Source organism: Morchella importuna, assembly GCF_003444635.1.
Source record: "Morchella importuna strain M04M26 chromosome Unknown Morimp01GS014, whole genome shotgun sequence".
Taxonomy (NCBI): Eukaryota; Fungi; Ascomycota; class Pezizomycetes; order Pezizales; family Morchellaceae; genus Morchella; species Morchella importuna.
Window position 1 is genome coordinate 561,345 of NW_025763411.1, and position 19,588 is coordinate 580,932.

General features: G+C 50.2%; 6 protein-coding genes across 6 annotated transcripts; 3 read left to right on the forward strand and 3 right to left on the reverse strand.

The window, feature by feature from the left end:
• Positions 1-1,849: 1,849 nt before the first annotated feature.
• LAJ45_05327 (uncharacterized protein) lies at positions 1,850-2,191 on the forward strand (the record flags this gene model as incomplete). The annotated part of the gene is made up of 2 exons (XM_046114898.1): positions 1,850-1,937; positions 2,010-2,191. The coding sequence occupies 2 exons, from the start codon at positions 1,850-1,852 to the stop codon at positions 2,189-2,191; spliced, it is 270 nt and encodes an 89-aa protein (XP_045971935.1).
• Positions 2,192-2,560: 369 nt separating this feature from the next.
• On the reverse strand, positions 2,561-5,408 carry LAJ45_05328 (uncharacterized protein; the record flags this gene model as incomplete). Its single annotated transcript, XM_046114899.1, has 3 exons — positions 2,561-3,505; positions 3,611-5,064; positions 5,117-5,408. 3 exons carry the CDS (start codon positions 5,406-5,408, stop codon positions 2,561-2,563), a joined length of 2,691 nt encoding a protein of 896 aa, XP_045971936.1.
• Positions 5,409-6,877: 1,469 nt separating this feature from the next.
• Positions 6,878-8,981, reverse strand: LAJ45_05329 (uncharacterized protein; the record flags this gene model as incomplete). Its single annotated transcript, XM_046114900.1, has 2 exons — positions 6,878-7,905; positions 7,961-8,981. The coding sequence occupies 2 exons, from the start codon at positions 8,979-8,981 to the stop codon at positions 6,878-6,880; spliced, it is 2,049 nt and encodes a 682-aa protein (XP_045971937.1).
• A 1,916-nt stretch (positions 8,982-10,897) lies between these two features.
• Positions 10,898-11,167, forward strand: LAJ45_05330 (uncharacterized protein; the record flags this gene model as incomplete). Its single annotated transcript, XM_046114901.1, has 2 exons — positions 10,898-10,962; positions 11,026-11,167. 2 exons carry the CDS (start codon positions 10,898-10,900, stop codon positions 11,165-11,167), a joined length of 207 nt encoding a protein of 68 aa, XP_045971938.1.
• A 2,644-nt stretch (positions 11,168-13,811) lies between these two features.
• LAJ45_05331 (uncharacterized protein) lies at positions 13,812-16,108 on the reverse strand (the record flags this gene model as incomplete). Its single annotated transcript, XM_046114902.1, has 4 exons — positions 13,812-13,891; positions 13,960-15,064; positions 15,124-15,347; positions 15,400-16,108. The coding sequence occupies 4 exons, from the start codon at positions 16,106-16,108 to the stop codon at positions 13,812-13,814; spliced, it is 2,118 nt and encodes a 705-aa protein (XP_045971939.1).
• A 1,028-nt stretch (positions 16,109-17,136) lies between these two features.
• Positions 17,137-18,586, forward strand: LAJ45_05332 (uncharacterized protein; the record flags this gene model as incomplete). The annotated part of the gene is made up of 2 exons (XM_046114903.1): positions 17,137-17,655; positions 17,729-18,586. The coding sequence occupies 2 exons, from the start codon at positions 17,137-17,139 to the stop codon at positions 18,584-18,586; spliced, it is 1,377 nt and encodes a 458-aa protein (XP_045971940.1).
• Between the last annotated feature and the right edge of the window lie 1,002 nt (positions 18,587-19,588).

Sequence of the window (19,588 nt, forward strand, 5' to 3'; positions counted from 1 at the left end):
TGATCCAACCCATCATCGCGCTCTCGCATCGCATTGTGCGGGGTAGTTAGACAGGCAAGCAATCGCGAGGCCAACTGCACCGATCAATGCAGTGGCCATGGCGGGGTCACGCACGGATTGCTGCTTCAAATACATGCACTTAACGCGTTATTTCACGCGTGATCATGTGCCTTGCCCTACCCGCCATCCCCAATCCCTGCGGGGTGCATGAGTCATAAGCTGTGAATGAGTCTTTCTTTGTCCGTGCCCGAATTCCAGTAAAGTACGGAGCCGGCGCATAAATCTTCGTGATAATCTTATTCTCACGATTCGTTGATGTGGAAGGTGCTACAGAGAGAGGGAGAGGGAGAGGAGATCTTGGACAGTTTACTCTAGACCGGCTGTTGGATAATACAACAGAACAGAATATGCCGGACATCCAGCGGAGTGAAAGCGTCAAAGTCAATTAATCCATCGTCCTTAGAATACTGCTGATATCGAGTCTTGATGTTCTTGCTGGACGGCCTAGAGAGCGCATAAACCCACAGTATCCAGACGGCAATATGAATCGCGATGTACCTGCATACAAATTTGAAAAGAAATTTTGGTTGTGATTGTACTGGATCAAATACGTTATTCGGTCCCAAATTTCCAAATCGCAGACCAAAAAAAAAAAAAAAAAAAAAAAAACCTAAGCCAAATCCACAAAAAATTAAACAGACCAGCTAAAGTAATAAGCAAAAAGAAAGAAAAAATTAACATGAGAGAACCCCACGCGGGGGTCGAACCCGCAACCTTCAGATGTATTCTAGAGGACCGAAGTCCGGTAGAAGTCTGACGCGCTACCATTGCGCCAGCAGGGCTGGATGCTTCTGCGTCGGCCTCATAACTCCTATGACTGTGTTTTTGTTGCCGGGTTTCCGTTTCCTCGCTTGGCGGTTGCCAAGAAGAAGAGCCGTTAGAGGGGTAGCTTAGGGCTAGGTTTCAGAGGAACCGTTTTAGAGCAGAAGAGATACGGCCGAAATAATTAGCGAGGGCTCTAGGATTCGCTTAGGTCCCGGATGAAATATTGATAATAGCTTGTCTGATTCCCCGATCCCGAAAGGAACTTGTTCCACATACATTCCATCAATCGTAAGTCTCACCGGTGGAATTTGCTAAGACCTTAATTGAAGTATTCTTCCTGACCGGAAGACTTAAGGAGATATGTTACACGAATCTGATCCAGAGCGATCAGTACAGCAGTCTATCTCCGTACCATCTAGAACTGCTCCACCAGTACCAAATCCCTAGACCGACAGTTCGTTACCGAGTGATACTCCGTGACGAAGACGCCAAGACGCCGTTATCACATCTTGGCACGCCATCCAGCAGGGACCCTCCTCGGCACCACCCCCCAAGCTTCACTTTGCGAAAGGCCCGCACCCCTCCCTCACCTATGTAAGCACTGTCACAAGCACCCCCTCCGCTTCAGCCTCAGGCACAAAGCGCTCTTCCCCCTCTCCCTCCCAGAACTACATGTATTGCGCAATCATGCTGAAACAACTCGCTCAGTCTCAGCGCAAAACAAGCGCAATCCCACTCACTGTACAGTCTGTCTCGGAATAGTATTAGCATATGTAGTCTAGGCAGATGATTTCAAAGCCATAGTAAAGCAGACATAGCTGGCAGAGTAGATGATGTAGACAGCTGTAGAAATATATATATAAAGCCACCGTGATCTTCTCAGAGGCGGGAGGGGGAGCTATATAACCGCATCATCTCATCTCCATCTCCATCTTCCATCTACCCCTCCAGCTTCCAGAAACCGCCGCGCCCCGCAGCAACACAAATAACTGTCTACACACAACCTAACACACTATAAACAAACATGTCTGACCACAAATACGAATTCCAGGTCGCCATGTCCTGCGGCGGCTGCTCCGGCGCCGTCACCCGCGTGCTTAACAAACTCGAGGGTAACCTCCCCCCCCCCCCATCCTCCCTTCTCCCCGCATCCTCTCCCCGCTAACTAACACCGCCAACAACAGGAGTCAAGGAATTCGACGTATCGCTCGAGACAAAGATCGTCAAGGTTACCACCGAGCCCAGCGTCGACTACGACACCGTGCTCAACAAGATTGGCAAGACGGGCAAGAAGATTGAGAGCGGGGCCGAGATTATAGACGGGCAGAAGGTGGAGAAGAGCGTTGCTTTGCAGACGGAGGCTTAGTTAGAGCTTGGTGGGGGGGAGGGGTTTTTTCTTTTATGTTTGAGCTTTCTTTTTTCTTTTGTTCTGTAGAGTGTTTGAATGAGAGCTGTTTTACTGGCTGTGAAGTTGGGTGTGGTGATGCTGTTAGTGGTGATGTGATGATGTCTTTGGCTGCGAACTATTAACTACAGGCCCTATTCTTCAACTAGAGACATCCTGGTGATTTTCATAGCTAATGCAGCGGCAGTGGTATTAATATAAATTTGCTATAATAAACTATTAAATGCATTATTGTCCCACAAAAAAAGTCCCAGCAAGTCCATAGCTACATGTATTATCCCAATATAAAAAAAAGAGAGCCAACCCAAACGCCAGTCCCATTCCACACCACTACTCCCCCTCCCCCTCCCTCCTCTTCATCCACTCCCCAAAGCTCTTCTTAAACCCCCTTCCCCCCTCGCCCATCTCCACCTTCTCCACCTTCTCCACCTCCTCACCCCCCACCCCCAAATCCACCAACGGCACCATACACGGCCGCCCATGCGCACACATAAACGGAAACCGACACCCCGCCAGCCCCCTCACCAGACTAACACACTCCTCCATCTCCAACACATCACCAAACATCACCGCCCCCCGGCACGCCCGACTATTCACCATCTCCACCAACCCACCCGGACACCCCGCCAGCCTCTTCACCCAGTCCCCTCCCCCCGCTCCCCCACCACCACCGCTAGGTGCAGCAGCAGACCAACCCTTGTCCTCAGAGAGCGCATAAACATGCCGCCGCACCATCGCCAGCGCCAGCGCCGGCTCAGCGCTGCAGCGGTCTGCAACCGCGGATGGAAGCGCTGTGATATGCAGTGTCTGCCCTTGCCCTCCCTGCCCCTCGGAGACATGGTAGCAAACCCCCCACTCCCGCAACACCCCCGCATACCGCACCAACAGCCCCGCATCGCGCTCATTCAGCACATACAGCAGCGGCGTCAGCAGCGTTTGCGGCGGAGTCGTTGTGAGCGATGCGAAGAGCGCCTCGACGCGGATGCGCTCTGAGGCGGCGTGTTGGTCGAGGAGGACCAGCAACTCCGGCTCCGCTGTGGAAGGGGAGAGGCCGCGCATCTTGAGGAGTATGTACTTCCGGTCCAGCTGTGCTATGACTGTTGCTGTTGCGAGGCCGGGTTTCGTTAGTTTTCCGAGTGTTGTTGTTGTTGTTGTTGGTGCGGTGGGGGAGGTGGTGGTGGTGGAGGTGGAGGAGGTGGGGCCGCAGTGGTGCGTGCAGTTTTTGGTAATGTGGATTGGTGCCTCTGTGGGTGCGAATACGGGGTTTTTCCAGTTCTGTGAGGCGCGGGGAGGGAGGGTTGGTTAGTGGGTGGTGTCAATGATTGCTGCGCTGGTTGTAGCGAGGGAGGGAGCGGGGAAAAAGGGGAGGGGGGGGGGTACCTTGAGGAGCGCATCTATGAATGGTCCTTTATCTTTGTCTTTGTCTTTGCCCCCGCCTCCCGGTTCTTCGGTCCGCGGTTTCTTGGCCGCGCTGCCGGAGCACGAGGACGAGAGGGCCCGTTTCCGCGCTACAGCGGCGGCGGCGGAGGAGGTGGCAGAGGTGTTGCCAGTGCGGGCGTTAACGCGGAAGGAGTGGCGCGAGAGTGGATTGCGCCAGTGGATGTGTGTATCTTTTGTGCTGTTTCCGGGTTCGTTTTCTTTAGAGCTGTCGTTTCCGTCTGGGCTGTCTGTGTCTATGTCTATCTCTATATCCAGCGAAGCTGTGTCCATGTCTGTCTGCTCTGTGGGCGTGGTTGTTCCTGTAGAGGGTATAGGTGAAGGTGAAGGAGCGGCGAACGCAGAGAAGCCAGCGCCTTTTCGGCCCTCCTCCTCGCGGGCGTCCTGTTTTGCAGCCTTAACCCGGCTCCGGAGCGCGAGTGCGCGCGTGTCGCCATGTGTTTCCCGCGCGCTGCCGTTCGTGATGGTACCCAGCGGCGTGCCCGCTCTCTCTCTCGCCGTCCCTTTCCCCTCCGCGGGGGAGAAATGATGCGCCCTCAAAAACTCACCCACAAGCCTCCCCAGCAGCGCCACCACCGCACCCAACAACCCGCCCTCCAGCCCTCCTTTCCCCTCCGTGCCCCCCTCCCCGCCAAGCACGTCCGCGCCCGCAGCACACTCCACATCCAGCACAAACATGGGCCACTTTTCCACGCCCTTCCGCCTTGTCCCCCCACCCCCCTCATCCTCGGCGCCGAATGAAGACGCGGCAAACACCCTGTTCACCTCCGCGTGCAGCGCCGTGGCACCGACCAGCGGGTGTCCGTTGACGGCCACAAACTGTAGCTCACGGCTGCCGGCCCCCTTGGACGCGCTGATGTGCCCGCGGATCTTGGTGGCCCCTTGGACGGCGCGCACGCGCTCCCAGTCCGGGCCTATGGTGTCGCGGCCGTAGATCTGGCGCAGCACGGCCATGCGCCAGTGTGTTGCCCCACCACCGCCACCGCTACCACCACCACCGCGTACTGAAATTCTGCGCTTTCCGTTCTCGTCGCGGGCGACGAAGGAGACGCCGGTAGCGGCGGGGGAGAGGAGGAGGTGTGCGGCGCGGTTTGTGATGGTTGACCATTCAGAGTCCGGGTTTGTGGCGGCGAGGCGGGCGTGGAAGCGGACGGGGAGGTCGGCGTGGAGGGCGTCGATGCGGACTGTTGTTCCGTGGTGGGGGAGGCGGAGGTGCGGTGGGGAAGGGCCGGTGGTGAGCGGGGTGGAGTAGGAGATGCGGGTGGTGTGGGTGGTGGGGGAGGTTGTGTGGCGGGTGGTGAGCGTGAAGAGGGAGTGCGTGCTGAGGGAGCTGAGGGCGAGGCCGCGGGAGCCGAATGTGTGTGTGGTGGGGGAGGAGGGGGTGTATTTGGAGGTTGCTGTAGGTAGTAGAGATTGTTAGCTATCTCGCCATTACACCATAGTACCCACAGCTAGCTCCAGTATCTAGATGACCACAGTAGAAACCGCATGCAAACGCACCATACATCCTCCCCACCATGCCCACATCGCCCGGCAGGATGCCCACGCCATCATCCTCCACCACGCAGCTGTTGCGCGCAACGTTCACCTGCACGGCGACGCTGCGCGCGCCGGCGTCCAGCGAGTTCTGCACCAGCTCCGACACGGCGTCGGACAGCGAGGTGATTGCGAGCGTGGAGCGGAGCCGCACGGTGGCGGAGGCGGGCAGCGGTTTGATCTGCGGCGCTGTGGTGGGAGGCATTGTTTGTTATGCTGGTTGTGGTGGTTGTGGGGCATTGGCTGGTGGTGTGTGGTGTGGAGGGGAAGTGAAGTGAAGTGAAGTGTGGGAGAGAAAGAGAGAGGATGAGATGTGCCAAGGCTGTAGCTCTCTGCGAGTGATTTGCCGTGCTGCGTTCTGCGTCCCTCAGTCTGGTTTGTGCGGGCGGAGCGAATGAGAGGAGATCTGCCCTGGACACATCGTAGGGCTGCTCTCTGTATGTACCATAACTCAAGAAGAGCAGAGAAGGCTACATCCATTCATTCATCTCAGCTCTGTCTCGCGGCCCAATCATGAAGCCCATCTCGGTGCTTGTAGAAGCTGCTGACACGGCGGCCCAGAGTAATGAATCTCCGCCTTCTTTGTATGTAGGGTATATGGCTCTTTCTCTGCCTCGTCTCGATCTCGTACAGTAATAATCTCATGGCATGCAATGCGGCAAGTTTTGCTCCTCTTATAGGGTTCGCGGGGTATCTACCACTCAGTGACATTTCAACCCTGAGGTGAAATATCCTTATAGACAACGATATCGTAGTATTATTCACAGCTTACCAGAGATGCGGTAAAGTACTCTATTAGCGGCTGAAGAAGAAGAAGAAGAAGAAGAAGAAGGCCGCCCGCCCCAGCTACCTACCCAGCCAACCAGGCCTTAACAAAAATTCTAATCACCAGATAAGCGTGCGGGGGAAATGGGCGATCCCCATCCCATCCATCATCGGATCATCAGCCGTGGTTGCTCTGGTTGTGGTTGTGGGCAGGTAGGCAAGTAAGCTTATGTCGACACCTAGCCTAGGCTTACCGGATGAAGCTTGCTGGACTGGTAGTGGTGGAGTAGGTTTTTGTTCACATTTGAATTTGGAGGAAGGTAAAAAAAAACAAAAAAACAAGGTGTTTGTTGTATGAGAGAAAAAACGGACCGACCGACCGAGCGATAAATACAAACTGGCACACACACACAGAGCATAAGCGCGAAGCGGGGAGAAGAAGAAAGTTAAACACGCAACAGGAAGTCTAGCTAGCTGACGGACTGGGAAAGAAAAAAGCAGACAAACAGACAGATAAATAAACAATTGGAGAATAAGGAAGAAGGAGGAGAGGGAGAAGAAGAAAAAGAAAAAATAAGAGGAAGAAGAAGAAAATAAAGGGCTAAATAAAAAAAGACATGGTCCGAAAAACGATTGACTCCAACCCAACCTTTTACCATAAACGAAAGATAGGAAGAAAAGAAGAACTCAAGAACAAGATGATAAAACAAAAAGCAGATAAATGGAGACAGAAGGGATATCAAGAAACGCACCACCCCGTCCAAAGAAAAGAAGAGAGAAGAGCCAAAAATCAAAATTCCAAAATTGTTACAACGAATGTGGCAGAAAGAAAAATAAACGAAAATCAAAAAAAAGAACCCAAAAAACCAATCCTTATCCTAGTGCTACTTTCACGATATCATCATGATGTTACCTCCTATATCCATCACCGGTATCACTGGCCCATTCCTCGTTACCACTCCAGTCACCACGACTACCATCGTAGCTATTCCTATGACTTCCCATGGCGGAGCCACCGCTCACACCCCCTTCGTCCCACTCGCTACCGCTATTTTCAAAACTACTTCTATGGCCATCATCCATACCACTTCCAGTGTCTGCTAAATCATCATTATCTTGCTCTCCTGGCTGCAGCGCTCCCCACTCCATATTCGCCAGCGCAGGGTACTGCTCAATAAGCGCAGTGGGGAACATCATAGTATGATCCATCCCCATGCCCATCCCGTGCGCATCGTGCGACATGGGGCCCATAGTCGGGTCCATCATCTGCCCCTGCGCCATCATCTGGTTGCGCGCCCTCTCGGCGCTCTCCTCCTCTAGTAGCGGCCGTATACAAACCCTGCCCGCCTCACTGCGGAAGTGGCGTCCCAGCGCATCGGCACGTGCAAACCTTCTTCCACACCCCCACACGCCGCCAGGCTTAAGGTTACCGCGACACACAAACTTCTTCTCGCCCGAGTGGAGGCCCTCGTGACGTTTTCGGTCGTGCTGGCGCGCAAAGGCCTTCCCGCACACCGTGCATACAAACGGTCGCTCATCTGTATGCGTACGCAGATGCGAGCGCAGATTGTAGGCTCGCGTGAAGCGCTTCGGACATAGGTTACACTGGAAGGTGGCGGGGTGCTTTTGGACTCGTTTATCGCTTGCGTTTGTACCTGGCCGCCCGGGCATGGCGAGGCCTAGGAAATAGTCCCTGTTGGGCGGTACCGAGTTTGTGGAGGACCTGCGAGAGAGCTTCGAGGACGCATTGGAAGTGACGCTACCTGGGCTACCGACAGGCGCTATGACGGCATCTGAAGGACTGAGTGAGTTTCCTCTAGAGCGCCCGCCTACAGGGCTAGCAGCGCCCGGGGAGATGGGCCTGGTAATGGGGATAGCAGCACTAAGAGATGAGGTGCCCGTGTATGGGTCGGACTTGGCTCTTTTTCTTGTCGCATCTTTCAAGCTATTAGTATTGAGCTAGTTTCATATTCAAGGAACGGAAAAACTCACTTTTAGGTGGAGGTCTTAGAGCACTATCATCATGGGTGGCTCCTGGTTTACCAGGGAAAGTGGGCTGTCTCTGTGGGGGAGCGAAGATAACATTAATCTGTGGGGCAAAGCCATCCTCGGTTGCTCTATCAAGTCCGAGCCCATTCAAACGAGGTGATTCTTGGAAGCTGTTCATATCTTGTGATAAGCCCATTGGCGGAACAAAACCCAAAAGCTGGTTATTCTGAGGTAGCATGTAAGGACTATTGGCACTGCTATGGTGGCCCGGGGCAGGGCTGATTCTGGGGGATACATGTGGCGAGACGTCACGTTCAGACAGTGTAAACTGCTCTAATCCAAAGGCATCTCCGGGGCTAGCTCCAGAATTTAGGAATTCCTGCATAGATCCTTGAGGGATGTGGGTTCCCTGGAGAAGTGGTGAAGGGTGCTCTGAGAATTCATGGTTCCTCATGTATGGGCTGTTGGCAGCTGAAGAAATGTCCGAGTATTCACTTGGGGCCTTACGATGGCTCCAAGAGGACTCCTCGTTGTGAGCATAGACATTTTCCCACTGGTTGAAACCAGTTGATGCGGATAGTATACCAGCAGAATCGGGCTGGGACGTTTGCTGGTTGAGAAGGAGCGGGGGAGTGTTATGCTGCGAGTGGGGGTGTTGAGAATTCATCAATTCGGCTGGGTTAATGCTTCCCGAAACGGCCTCTTTGTTATCGTAATCGCCGTACAAGTTGTTATCCTGGGCTGGGAATAAAGCAAAGTCTCCAAAGCTTTGAACAGTGCTCTGATCTCTCCAGTTCTCGTTAAGTGGAAGCGTAGAGGTATGGAACTGGGGTGAGGCGCTTTGTCTAAGGTTCTCAAGCTGTTGCTGCTGCTGATGGTCTGGGCTTTGGTAGCGAAAATCGGGCGCGGATCTGTAACCTTGCCCACCCTGGTTTGGATTGAACAATTCGTCGTCCGTAGAGGCGAAGTGGGTGAGATTTAAGCCATTCGGCTGGTGACGTTGGGCACCTCCAGAGGAAGACATTGCAATTGTTCGATGATAGTAATGTGGCGAGGCTGAGGTTGTGGAGTAAGAGGTATGTGATGGATGATGAAGATGATGCACACGGTGAGGCTCAGTAAATGTTTTTTAATCCAATTCAAGAATAGCCTAGAACTGAATTCGACAAAAATTGTAGATCTAGTGGCTTGGAACTATTGGAACTCCAACAGAGTAGCGAAGGCGTAGGATATATGTATGTACGTGCGTTAAACGTGTACGAGGTAGTAGGCACCAGTAATAGTAGTAGCTTTCAAATAGGGAAAGTAGCTTATTTGTGACGTTCTAGAAAAAAGTCTGACCCCAGGCTGCCATGCAATCCAGACAAGAGGGCGGGAAGGTTAGTTATGGGATACCTTCTTATGCCTCGCGAGGTGAATCCCCGGTGAAAAAAGGATTCAGATAATAATGGGCCGTAACAAATGGAGAGAGAGGGAGACAACGATGGCAACGACAGAGAAAAAAAGGGATCAGTGGTACCTTACATACAAAAGTAATATATTCCCAAAGTTTCAGTTAGTTTGGATCCTAAAACGATGATGTATTTCTGGTAAGGCCTAGCGCCCAGATGTTACGATGAAAGGTAATTGCTGAATGCTTGGTTCGGGCGGTTGATCGGCAGGAACACAGCCGCCTTGTAGGGGCACTACGTACAAGTTGGGAATGTGACGGAGGAGGAGGAGGAGGGGACAGTATCAGAATAGGTGATTCCTCACAGTGTGGAAGAGGGGGTGGGGGAAGAGACGGGGTGGTTGAATGGGTACTGAGGCGGAGTGGAAGAGTTCTGCGAGCTTTGGACTTGTGCGGGGGGGGGAGAGAGGGGAAGAGGGGGGGGAATGGGCGGTGGACTGTCGGATGGGGATTACGGAGAGGATGGTTGGCTGATATTAAACGCCTGCAGCAGTCGCGATGTCAACTTAGTCCTAATCGCTTCGATCGCTTGTACCAAGAAAGAGGTAGTAAGTGCCGCGCTCGTGGGATTCAAAGGGCGTATGTACGCTACTTGGATTAAGCTGTTGGGCTGTAGCTTACTGAGTTTAATTTGACTGATGGCATGGCGGGGTTCTCGTTATCATGGGTTGCCGAGACGACTACCTTGGTTTAGGCCTATGGCAATTACTCAAGCTATGGACCCGTTATTTACCGTATTGGGGCCTCCAATACCCTTCTCGGATCCATTACTGACGCTTAACATACCGTGTTGGTAATAGTTTAAGGTCTTGGCAGAAACTTTCAATCTCATGCTATTCTTGTCATTCTCGTTAATACTTACTCGCTTTTCATGGGCTGTGCCTTCCTCCTTCATTTCGCCTTTCTCGATCAACAGATGATGAACAAGCAGTTAGTGGTTGGAGATAGAAAACTGTTGTCAAAGCCTACAAAAGAATTCTTCCGGATTGCACTTATCCTGAGGGCGTCCTTTGAGTGTAACAATTACATACTTGTAAGGCTTGGGCCAAACATCGAAGTCTGACTGAGCTCTCCATCTCTTCCTCTCTCTCTGCATGCTTACAAACTAATAGAGTACCAGTCCCTGGCGAGCCTAGCATTTGAAAAGGCCCTAAACTCGGAACGATTCCACTTTAATTCATGGTACGTTGTCAGTCAGGCGTTCTCCAAGGCGCTCTTTTTGCGAACCCAACCGTGAGCTTGGGTGGTTCCTGGGACTAACGCTTCTAGATCGATTTTATGCAAGTTGCGAACACACACACACGCACGCACAGGAACAGGAACACAGGAACGCAGCACTGCCCCAGTCGCTTGTGGCTGGCTTTGGGAAGCTTAATTAAGTGATATTCGAGAAGGCTGTCATTCTAGAAGGCTCTTTCAGCTGTGAATTTCTCGATGCTCTTAAGTGACTGATTTTGATATATTGTGATACCTAAATACTGACTGGAATCATGCAAATATATGTACCTGGTCTTAATAAGGCTGCCAGAAAGAAGCTCAAAAGAAGTATCTACATGTAAGCATACCTAAATGTACCCACTCTATCGCATCTTACCTGAAACATAACGTTTCTACCTAGCTGTATATCCAACTCCAATTCACCAAACAGGAAGTACCTATATCCATCTTCCAACAAAGTATCCCGAGTTCCTCCCCCCTCCCCCAATACTTCCCCGGTGAGACCGGGTTCACTCTCGCCGCGCCAAGACACCCAAAAATAACACCATGATAGAACCCTGCTCCAATTTCCTTTGCAAGATGAAACCACTCCCGCAACGCTACCAACACAAAGAGGCAGCCCTACAAGTGGAGAATAGATTACAAACCCGGACCATGCCAAACCTTGTGATTCGTGGCTTCAGATAGATTCAACGTTCATTCAGGATGGCATTCCAAGATCTGTTTTTCTTCTTTTGATATCGGTATTGCTTATGCGATGATAACGTGTTTTCTCGTGGGGCCCTTACTAGAGCCAAAGTATCCGTATTTAATTAAAGATACTGTGACTATCTCGATAAGGTAGGACTAGAATTTCCCCTCCCGCTCCTCTATCCAGGGAGCCGCGGGCCTGTCTACGAAGCGGGGTAGTACCTTCGGAGGCCCGCCGAGTGGGTTGAACAGGTTTTTGGCTACTCTGCTAATTAAATAACCGCCTCGACAAAAATAATGATTGAAGTTTTTCCGAAAAGTTGATATGCTTGCATTTTATTTGTGGAGGAAGATCTCCAGTATTGACGTAGCTGACCTGAAAATAGATACATATGCGTCGACTCAACCATGTCTGCCAACCTTTCATCCCCATGCATCCATTTTGAGTCGCAGAAGATCTTCACAAATCCTGTATCCGGGAAACTACTGATCTATATCTAGATCTTAATCTTCCGGCTTTATCGGATCATGCTTGTGATAAACTTGAAACAGAACAAAAGCTTCTTCAGATCTGTAAACGAACCACGTATCCCTAGGATCCTGAAACATAGGTTTGCTCGGGATATCCTGTGGACAACTAAAAATATTGACTGCGTACGTACGTAGTTATGTAGCTGTCGGAACAACTATATTGCACGTATTATATCGCCGATATAGATATTTCAAGAGCTCCTTTCTTTAATAGGACTCTCTAATTGTACATGGGTCATTCAGGGAAAGATTTAAGTGATTTGTAGAATTAAGGCATTACTTCATGATCACCGTAATACGATTGAATGATATCAGAAGTAATCCTCTTGTGATATTATTTGAGGTTTCAAACAGGCTCTTAGCTAGCCCTAATGATTTGTTCTCATGAAATATAACTCATGGTATAGGGCCCTTTTATCAACCAAAGGTATCAGAGGGCAATATTCATGCGGTGAGGCGCGCATGCGGCTAAAATTTGCAATTGATTACGTAGAAATCATCACTCGGGTCCTGATAAGAAGCTAGGGACATAGCAAGTGTGAAAATAAACATTCGCAGCACATAGAGGCATACGTATATACAAATCATTCATTGGCAAGAGAGCTCATCTATCAACAAAGACACGATCTATCTTGAGTCTTTTATCAGTCAGTGTTTAATATGAAGTAAGACGACGATCAAATTGCGCTACAAAATAGGCCCGCCATTAAGAGGCTGGAATTAACAGTAGTAAGGCACATGGCTAGCTAGTGAGGGTGCATCACATTATACCATTGGTTAAGGAATCGGAGAGCTTAGGGCCTCGAACGATCTATGGTGCAACATACATACATAATTCTAATCATGAAAGTGAAGCCATCTGAGACCTAAACCAGGTGTGGTGTGATGTAGGTGCATTTCATTCTCGGATGCTAACCCATAACCCTAACCCACACAGACTCTGAGCGTTCATAAATTATCACTCGCGATAATCATCTAACCCTAACCCCCTGTCCCGTCGAATCTCACCCGTTTTAACTTCACTCTTCTCGTGACTTTCTTCCTACTTTCTTCGTCCCCCTTTTCTTCTGCTTATCCATCCTTATCATCCCTGATGTTACAACTCACCGGTATTGACAACAGCCCCTTCTCTTTTGCAAATCGGAGAGATGTTCCTCCAACACATCACGTTCTATGACAGGACATGCACAGAGACGAATACTAACTGTATGCCCCCGTCTAGACACATACACCATCAAACCCCTCTCTATCGAGTCGCTAACCGATAAAACTACAATGCCAGCATATATCAAGCAATAACCTCTTACTCGCGCCCCAAGAAGAGTAAACCTCTACTACCGAGTGACAATCCATGAAGGAAGCAGTATTTGCAATTATGGATCTAGAGGAGGCGGTCAGAATCTGTCTCGTAGGGTGGCCCTAGACGTGATGTAAGAACCTTGATAAGTTATTGGGTGGAAGGAACAAGCCTAGCAATAGACCGATTCGGGGTAAATCTATTCCTGCAAACCCGATCTAATCAAGGCCAACTTAGCCTGGATTGCCGGATAGGATTCATAATGCTTTCAAACCCGAACGAAAAAAGTTGTCTATGCCGTGGGGTTTAAATAATTAGTTAAACTGTGGGATATACCATCACCAACCGCTCAAACCGGGATTGTTTAGGCTCAAACTGCTGGCATACTCAACACAACGAAGCCATGATACCAGTGGTAGGAAGAAAAAAATATCAACTTTTATAATATCCTAATGTTCATAATAATAATAACCACCTCTAGGACGCTATAAAAAGAAGAAAAAAAGAACAGAAGAAAAAGACACCCATGATAACCCAAAACTAAAAGGAGAAGAAGAGGACTAACTAAAAGGGAATTTAATAGTAGTAGAACACGATGGAAATAGGAAAGACAAATCAGTACGGTATATTACAAAACAGGCTGATTGATATGCAGGTTAAATCCAAGCCTACACACCACCGTTCCGCACCGTACTCGAGTCAAGCGGCTTCGCATTAGGCGCAATGGTGCTCATCGCATCTACCGGTCCTGCTACAACATAAACACAGTCAGTATATCCCGAAAACCCCAGATACCAGAAATGAATTCAAACTAACCATGTCTCGAAAATGCCTTCTCCTCCTCACCCCATTTCCCTACTACTCCGTTCTCTACCTCCTTCCTTGTGACACCAACCCTCTTCTCCGGCAGTCCCATGCTGACCAAAAACGCCACCGTCTCATTCCACTCCTTCTCCCGTCGGACCTTGTCCCACTTCAACTCCTCGCCCATGATATCAATCACCTTCGGCAGTGCCTCCAGTGCCGCTTGCACATTCAGGAACGCCAATCTCGTTCTGCGTGCTAGTACGTCAACCGCCGTCTGCGCATACTCATGCTTTACTGCATATCGCACCTCTCCGTCAATAAATGGATACAGCACTGAGAGACGTTTCCCACGCACTGGGAAGCGTTTCTCCGTGGGTGCCGATAGCGCCGCAACAGTCCACGCACGGTCGCCATAAGCACCTGCAAGATGCTGCGCAACCTCACTCTCAACACCAAAGTGCTGGATTAGGTTGATGAAGAGGGTCTTGCTGAACCCGTGGGCACCAATAAGTTTCACCCACTCGGTCTTGCAGGTGCCATCAATGGCAACCATGCCCTCAGAACGTGCAGATAGATCTGAAGTCCCTGGCTTGAGATCGAACTGTTTGATCGCTTCATCGACGGCTTCCTCGGCCATCTGTCGGTATGTGGTCCATTTGCCACCGGCAATGGTAATGAGGCCGCTCTGAGAAACGTTGATCAAGTGGTTGCGGACAAGGGATTCTGTATTTTTGGCGTCGGGGTCTTTCACGAGGGGGCGAATACCGGACCAGGCGGCGAGGACATCGCCACGGCGCACGTTGATGTCGGGTGCGAGGTAGCGGCGGACCTCGTTGAGGATCCAATTGATCTCTTCCTCACGTGGAAGCGGGTGTGGGGTGATTTGGGTTGGGGCATCGGTAGTACCCGCAATGGTGTTTCCTTGCCAGGGGAGGAAGAAGATCACACGGCCGTCAGAGGTGTTCGGGTCAATTAGACCCATGCGGGCGGGGGAGTAGTAGCCTGGGAGAACAATGTGGACACCGCTACTTGGTGCGACGATCTCCGGGGTTTGCTCGCCAGTGTCGAGCTTGCGGATACTGTCTGTGAAGGGACCTGTAGCGTTGATAACACCCTGTGCAGCTATTGTTAGATATTTCGGCCAAACATGGAGTATCACTCGGGGTTGTTAACCTTTGCTTCCACGAGAACCTCGTCGTGACCAATGTCTTCGCCAAAGCCGAGTCTACCGCCACGTTTCTCGTGTAGAAGATCTTTGACCTTGACACCCGTTATCTTACCAGTTGCGGGGTCTTTGACCAGGTCCTGGACCTCCATGTGGTTGATGACTGTCGCCCCGTAGAGCGCCGCAGTAAGTGCTAATCCGACATTCATTCTCGAGTCATTGTGCGATCCATCTAACGCTAGTCAACCATCCGATCTTCTCAAAAAGCACGAGGAGACACCTACCATAGTAAACCAATGCACCCGCAAGCCCGTCCCCTTTCAACATAGGAAACGCCTCAAGCGCCTTCCCTCTCGTCAAGAAGTAGGAGCTCTCCAGATTCTCTTTCCCCGCCAAAAAATCATACACTTTTGTCCCAACCCAGAAGTATGGCGCTTTCCACCATTCATATACTGGCAGCATAATCGGCAGACTCATACTCAGATGGGGAGCCGTTGTGAGGAACACCGCACGTTCCTTCAGTGCCTCCTTCACAAGCTGATACTGACTGTAATCGAGCTCCTTGAACGCTTTCTCCAGATACCTTACACCACCATGTACTAGCTTCGTACTTTTACTGCTGGTTCCGGACGAAAAGTCATCCCTCTCAATGACCGCCACCTTGAGACCACGACTGGCAGCATCCAGCGCGATACCACTACCGGTGGCACCTCCGCCAATAACAATGAGATCATAAGCACCTTCGCCCCGACCGGCGCGTAGCTTTTCAATCTGCTCGGCTCTGGTGGGGAGTGGCGGGAATTTCGGGGGTGTACCGGCGGGGTTGGCGCGGCCAAAGCTACCCTCGACGCCGGCGGCGTTGTTAATTGAGTAGGTGTGGGCCGCCGGGCGCGAGTTGAGGGATTTGTAGAGAAGGGTGCCTCCGACTCCAACGGCGGAGGCAATTGCAAAAGGCTTGAGGAGTGAGCGTGCTTGAGAGCGAGCGGCAGCCATGTTGGGTGTTTGATAGTGAGTGAATGAGGTGGTGATTGAGCGAGGAGAAGGATGAGCTGGCGGATTATGTAGCTGTTTCTTGGGCCCCCGAGGATGACAAGCTCTATGACGCTAACTGACTAACCACACCCCGTAGCTTGAGCTGCAAATTGTTCGCGATATGTTTCCCTCGAACCGCAAACAAGCGATGAGAAGAAGCAGAGGATGAAGGGGCTTTAATTTAATTAACAAAGAGCCAGTGAAGGAGAGAAAGACGGGAGGCCTCAGAAGAGGGGGGGAGTAAAAGTTGTTTCTCTCAGACCCGTGGGTCTGTATTTATGAGCATAGACAGTAAGGATCTTCCTCCCCACCAAGCACATAACACCCCGCAATTGACGCCCGGCAAACAATTCTCCAGAACTAAAAAAAAGCGGCTAATAAACCCCAACACCCGGGCCTTCTGCACTCAATTCAGCCCACCCGCCCCCTCCCCCACGTTCGGGCTTTTGCCCGGAGAAAACCCGAGCTCTCGGTCTTTTGTGTAGAAAGTTCCTCCGCAGGGTCGACTCATGTTCCCGAGAAATTCGCGCTTTAGAGCTCTAGAGCCTAGGTACTGTCCAGATGATCACCTTTTTTCCCTCTAGCAATCCCGGGTCGGTACATACATATATACGTCACTCATTCACTACGATGGAAAAAAAATGTTCAGCTGCGCAAAACTCCAGATGCGAACCCTGCAGGACAACAGAACAGACAAGAAGCTGGCTCGCCCGTGCGAAAGAAATCATCTGCCGGTGTTTGGAACCAATCGGGTATATATCCCTTCATCAGTATTCAGGACTTGTGGCGATCTGTGGCTCACCACACAAAATTCATAGACTACTGTAGCTATGTAGAAGCGGGGCTGTCGGCGGTGCAGAATTGTCTCCACTCGTCATTCAATCGAGTAGTGCTTTAAACAATCGCCGTTAGATTTTGGTTTATCACGACGCCGTTTCCACGCTAGCAATTTGTGGTTCGCAGGAACAGACGAAAGGATCACGTCCACGATGGGAGCACTCAACGACTTTTTCCATGTTGTGCCAAACCCACTACCCACGGCATCCGAGTACAAAGCTCACATTCGTCGCGTACGGAATTCCTTACTCACCTCCAATCCTCAGCTCGATGAAAGATACTGCTCACTTATCAATCCTTACACCTTTCACACACCTCCAGCTCGTATCACTGAGTTGAAACAGCTCCAGTCGGCCCTCCATGCTGCACTCTTAGCCATCATCAATAATTGGTGGACTATCCCCAGATATCAAGAAGCAATTCCTGTAACGCCAAAAGTAGAACGTGTCCTCAGAGCTCTAGATATCCGTCGGCCATACACCGGTGTTGGATGTTATCGTCCTGATATCCTCATTCCTCGGGAGCATGATGGGCCACTGCAGATTTGCGAAATTAATAGTAGATTTATGTTTAATAGTTATCTAATCCTATTGTTTACTGGCGAATATTTTGATTACAACGCCAGCGAGGAGGACCTAAGGCGCTTCAAGAAACAGAATACAGTACAAGATGTGAGTCATCCTGGATCCGAGTATAAACATGACTGGATTTCAGTCGGACCAAGTGCTGAGAATCAACTATTAGGTCAAATCAGCATTTTCTCAACTGTTCGATCCGACAAAGCCGGTAGTTCTACTAAAAGCGCGAGAACGCGGATGGGATGCCCATTTCTTGCCGTATATATGCAATACATCTCGCACGGTTGATCCCAAAAGCTTGAGACTTGTTCCATGTAGTAGTTCACCATCAGGCTACACTTTAGCGGATGATATCGGCATAATTGAGCAGGTAGCCCTGGAGTTGCATCAAGATGAGCTCGATGCTCTAGATGAACAGATTCTTCTTGAGCTCGGAGCTATATGCTATAACGACCTCCGCACTGTGTTCCTCGTTCACGACAAACGTATGTTGGGCCTAATTTTCCAGGAACTCGATAATCTAGTTGCATCAGGGGCCTTGTCAGGAGAGCAAGCAGCTGTTCTCCGTCGTGGAATCGCAGAAACGCATATTCCGGGTACAGAATCGTTTCAAAAAATCGCTAACGAGCCATATAATAAGGATATGTGGTTGATAAAGCCGTGTCTATCGGGGGGAGGTGACGGGATTGTTCTTGGTAAAAATGTCGACCAAGAGACATGGAAAACATTAGTCAATTCGAAACTCGATGATCACCACAACCTTTCCATATACCAGTCTAAAGCCTCCTCCCAATCACACTTTATCATCCAAAGATACCTCCACCAGCGAAGACTTACGTTCTTAACCAAGCCAGAAAATGCAGAGGATCCGCCTCAGATCGTCAATTGGTTAACAGTTGGGGGCATGATGTGTTTAAACGACATCTTTTTGAAGCCAGGATGGAGGACTTCGCCATCGGAGATAACTAACACTTCCTCTCGTGGCGAGCTGCTATATAGTGTAACAATTAACGAAGAGCCTTAGCTCGTGGTGATGACCATAGGATTTAGTCAAAGGTGTAAATCACCGGAGCCCTCCTTGCCATATGGCAGATTTTTGGTATCGTAAAGAGATCAAGGTGTTGAAAGATGAAGGAACAAGGGCTGTTGGTAGTTGGATTTTTCTTTATACTGTTATCCTAAGGAAGAGTGGGGTTGTCAAAGGTCACACAAGGTGTTCGGTGCTAGTTTCGTAAAAGATACAGGGGTTATTTGTATCGATTATACCAAGTAGATATCTACACGTTTGAAGTGAACCAAAGGATTCAAATCGCTTTTATTGAGGAAATAATCTCACCTCGCTTTTGGGGGGGGGGGGGGGGGGACAAGTTTGTAGTAGTTCTCCACAGAACATGGCCCATAAATGTCTCGAGGAGAGACAAACGTTCGTTTATTCCCTCCTCCCTCTTCATTCTTAGCCACGGCCTTTTTCAATCCTGCCAAATAGATATCTTCGTTAGATATATATATCCAGATCCAGACCTAATAGCGGGTTAGGCCCGGTAATCAATCATCAAATATCACTCGGTATATAATTTCCCTGCTCAGTTTTTTTTTTTTGGTTCAATTCATTTTCCCTACTCTATTGAGGGGGACGAGACAAAATGAGGACGAGAAAGGACGAGGAGGAGACGCTTAAGTGACTTGACTCTGATCTCGACAAAGAAACTAACTCGCTATATAGTCACGGATCGGACAGCCGTCTTCGACATGACAAGGGCAGGTCTCGACATGATAGATCACCCGTACCCGTTCGACATCATTTGAGGGGCCGAACACCCGGAATACCCTAAGCGGAGACACATACCATACCTTTCCTTTCAGCTAGCTTCCGTCTCTCCTCGATTCTAGTTGCGGTGGTTAGCTAGTAGGAGGCCAGAATACTCTACTCCTGCCCGTCATGCTTGCTGCTATATATCGGGAATGTTGCGACTTCATATAAAAAAAAAACTTTGATTGGGTGTCTCGAACGGCATTACCATTGTCA